This window comes from Aptenodytes forsteri, unplaced genomic scaffold (genome assembly GCF_000699145.1).
Source record: "Aptenodytes forsteri isolate BGI_AS27 unplaced genomic scaffold, ASM69914v1 Scaffold188, whole genome shotgun sequence".
NCBI classification, from domain to species: Eukaryota; Metazoa; Chordata; class Aves; order Sphenisciformes; family Spheniscidae; genus Aptenodytes; species Aptenodytes forsteri.
Genome location: NW_008794371.1, coordinates 8,522 through 11,884, shown reverse-complemented (window position 1 = coordinate 11,884; position 3,363 = coordinate 8,522). Strand labels below are relative to the sequence as shown.

The 3,363-nt window shown below is 59.9% G+C and overlaps 1 protein-coding gene and 1 long non-coding RNA gene across 2 annotated transcripts in view; one reads left to right on the top strand and one right to left on the bottom strand.

Annotated features, from left to right (window-relative positions):
• The window catches only part of SRRM3 (serine/arginine repetitive matrix 3), a 19,475-nt gene extending 16,953 nt beyond the window's left edge, over window positions 1-2,522 (top strand). The window contains 4 exon segments of the mRNA XM_019474018.1: window positions 453-628; window positions 631-673; window positions 935-1,072; window positions 2,480-2,522. Coding sequence (XP_019329563.1) covers window positions 453-628; window positions 631-673; window positions 935-1,072; window positions 2,480-2,522 — 400 coding nt within the window.
• A 39-nt stretch (window positions 2,523-2,561) lies between these two features.
• LOC103905301 lies at window positions 2,562-2,897 on the bottom strand. Its single transcript, XR_657942.2, has 2 exons — window positions 2,803-2,897; window positions 2,562-2,698 (listed from the first exon to the last, which is right to left on the bottom strand). It is a non-coding gene; the product is annotated as an uncharacterized LOC103905301 (long non-coding RNA).
• Window positions 2,898-3,363: the final 466 nt, after the last annotated feature.

Genomic DNA, 3,363 nt, shown 5'->3' with positions numbered 1-3,363 from the left:
CGGCCTCCGATATGTGGGGTGCAGCCCCATGCGGGCATCCCGGTTCCATCCGGGCAAAGCTCTGGGTGCCAAGCTGGGGACCAGGGCGGGGTTGGGATGCTCAAGGGATGGGGACGAGGATGGAGGCGGGGATGGGGTTGGGGCCGGGGACGAGCCGCAGTGGGTCGATGCCAGTGCACTGTGGGAAGGGTGATCCCCACGGGGGATTATCCCAGCGTGAAGGGCAGTGCCTGAATGGCTGCGTGGGATTACAGCATCCCGCAGGGTGCAGGATCCCAAGCGGGCGAGCACCCCGTGCTTTTTAATCAGGGATGCGGCCCAGCCAAAAACTGGGGTCATGTAGGTGCGCCCGCTGCTCCCCCATGGGAACCCGGGGTCCCCAGCGCCCGTGGGGACGCCCCGCCAGCCGCGGCAGGTGAGATGCGAGGAGGTGCTGGGGTCTGCCTTTGCAGGGTGAAGGAGAGGCACCACCGGGGCCGGCCCAACAGCAGCTCGGAGTCGTCGGCCAAGCACTCCCGGCACGCCTCGGAGCGGAGGAAGAGCCCGTCGCCCAGCCCCGGCCAGCGCAGCAGCTCCTGGAGCTCCAGCGGCTCCCAGCCGCGCCGCTCCTGCTCGCCCTCAAAAACCCGCCCAGCCGCTCCTGCTCGCCCTCACCAAAAAAACCCGCCAGCAGGTCAGCCCTGGGGGGGCTTCATTGCGGGGGGTGCGGGCACCAGCAATGGGCTCAGAGAGCATCCGTGGCTCAGGGTGGTCCCGGCTCCCCCGGGGCTCGGGGAGGGGGTTGCGGGTCATTGCTGTCCCCGGTGGCACTGGAAGCGCCAGCCCTGGGTAGGGGTGTCACCCCCGTGGGGAGCTGCTGTGCACGGGCTGTCCCTGCGTCCCAGCCGGAGCCCATCCCACACCCCTGACACTCCTTTTCCTCCTCGTGGTGTAGAGAGAAGGACAACGAGCCCCGAACACGCCACGGTGACCCCGATCCTGCCCGCGCCCGGCGCCGCTCCAGGAGCTACTCCCCCATCAGGAAGAGGAGACGCGACTCCCCCAGCTTCATGGAGCCCAGGAGGATCACGAGGTGGGTCCCAGCACGTGGCGAAGCCTCTGCTGTGGCCGCTGGCACGGCCCGGAGCTGGGCAGTTCCACCAGAGAGCCCCAGAGGATGCGTGGATGGATGGATGGATGGATGGACGGACAGATGAATGGGTGGATGGATGGATGGATGGATGGATGGATGGATGGATGGATGGATGGATGGATGGATGGATGGATGGATGGATGGATGGATGGATGGATGGATGGATGGATGGATGGATGGATGGATGGATGGATGGATGGATGGATGGATGGATGGATGGATGGATGGATGGATGGATGGATGGATGGATGGATGGATGGATGGATGGATGGATGGATGGATGGATGGATGGATGGATGGATGGATGGATGGATGGATGGATGGATGGATGGATGGATGGATGGATGGATGGATGGATGGATGGATGGATGGATGGATGGATGGATGGATGGATGGATGGATGGATGGATGGATGGATGGATGGATGGATGGATGGATGGATGGATGGATGGATGGATGGATGGATGGATGGATGGATGGATGGATGGATGGATGGATGGATGGATGGATGGATGGATGGATGGATGGATGGATGGATGGATGGATGGATGGATGGATGGATGGATGGATGGATGGATGGATGGATGGATGGATGGATGGATGGATGGATGGATGGATGGATGGATGGATGGATGGATGGATGGATGGATGGATGGATGGATGGATGGATGGATGGATGGATGGATGGATGGATGGATGGATGGATGGATGGATGGATGGATGGATGGATGGATGGATGGATGGATGGATGGATGGATGGATGGATGGATGGATGGATGGATGGATGGATGGATGGATGGATGGATGGATGGATGGATGGATGGATGGATGGATGGATGGATGGATGGATGGATGGATGGATGGATGGATGGATGGATGGATGGATGGATGGATGGATGGATGGATGGATGGATGGATGGATGGATGGATGGATGGATGGATGGATGGATGGATGGATGGATGGATGGATGGATGGATGGATGGATGGATGGATGGATGGATGGGTGGATGGGTGGGTGGATGGATGGATAGATGGGTGGATGGATGGATGGGTGGGTGGATGGATGGATGGATGGATGGATGGATGGATGGATGGATGGATGGATGGATGGATGGATGGATGGATGGATGGACGGACAGACGGACAGGTGGATGGATGGATGGACGAACGGACGGGTGGGTGGATGGATGGATGGATGGATGGATGGACGGACAGACGGACAGGTGGATGGATGGATGGACGAACGGACGGGTGGGTGGATGGATGGATGGATGGACGGGTGGGTGGGTGGATGGACGGATGGACAGATGGATGAGCAACTCTGCGGACAGATAGATAACACTGAGGATGGCCGGCTGGGCGAATCAGTTGGCCCAGACAGACGGATAACCAGACTGCCTCCGATATTACAACCTTCTCATCTCTTCCCGTTTTGAGGCATGAAAATAGGAATTTGTTTTAATCCGCGTGTGCGTATTCCAGCAAGACGTACGGCCGCAAGCGTGTCTCTCCCCTGCCCTCCAAAAGCCGGTTTCTCCTCCTTGACATCCTATTGACTCAGGATCCTGTAAGACAGGCAATATTTAGTGCTAGACAAAACACTGTGTGCATATATAGTGCCTCGTTAGCATGCAGCGCTGGCGCGGTACCAGTGGCGAGCTGAGATTACCTCGTTCCTGGCCTATTTGTCTCTCCTGCTATCAGCTGGGAGATCGGGGCCGTGGGGTGGAGGAGGCTGGATTTTCAGAAATCAGCTCTGGCTCGCTGTGGGAGGGGTTTTATTTTGCCCGGGCTGGACTGAAGCTGTAAGGAGGGAGGGCAGGAGAAATACTGTTCATATGGTGGGTTAGAGCTCCCTGCAGCCCTCCCCGATGGATGCCCTGTAAAGAACATGGGCTGGGAAAGCTGCTCCTGCTCCGTTCCTGAGCTGGGTTTTGCCGGGATGTCCCCAGGAAGGTGGCAGGGCCCGGCTGGAGGACACAGCCCACGGTCCCTGCAGGCACCGTCCCCCCATCCCTGTCACCCAGCCCTGGGATGGAGTGCTGCTTGGAGCGGAGCAGTTTCTGCGAGGCTTGGAGGGTGCTGCGGGGAGGGGGCAGCCAGGGGAACACCCCCAGCCCCGCTCACCTGCCCCATAGCCGAGTGAGAAGCCCCAGGGCCTTTCCTTGCCCTCCTGCCCTGTCCCCGGTCCCCGTCACCCCCCCACCCCCCCGGCGTCCGCCACCGGGTG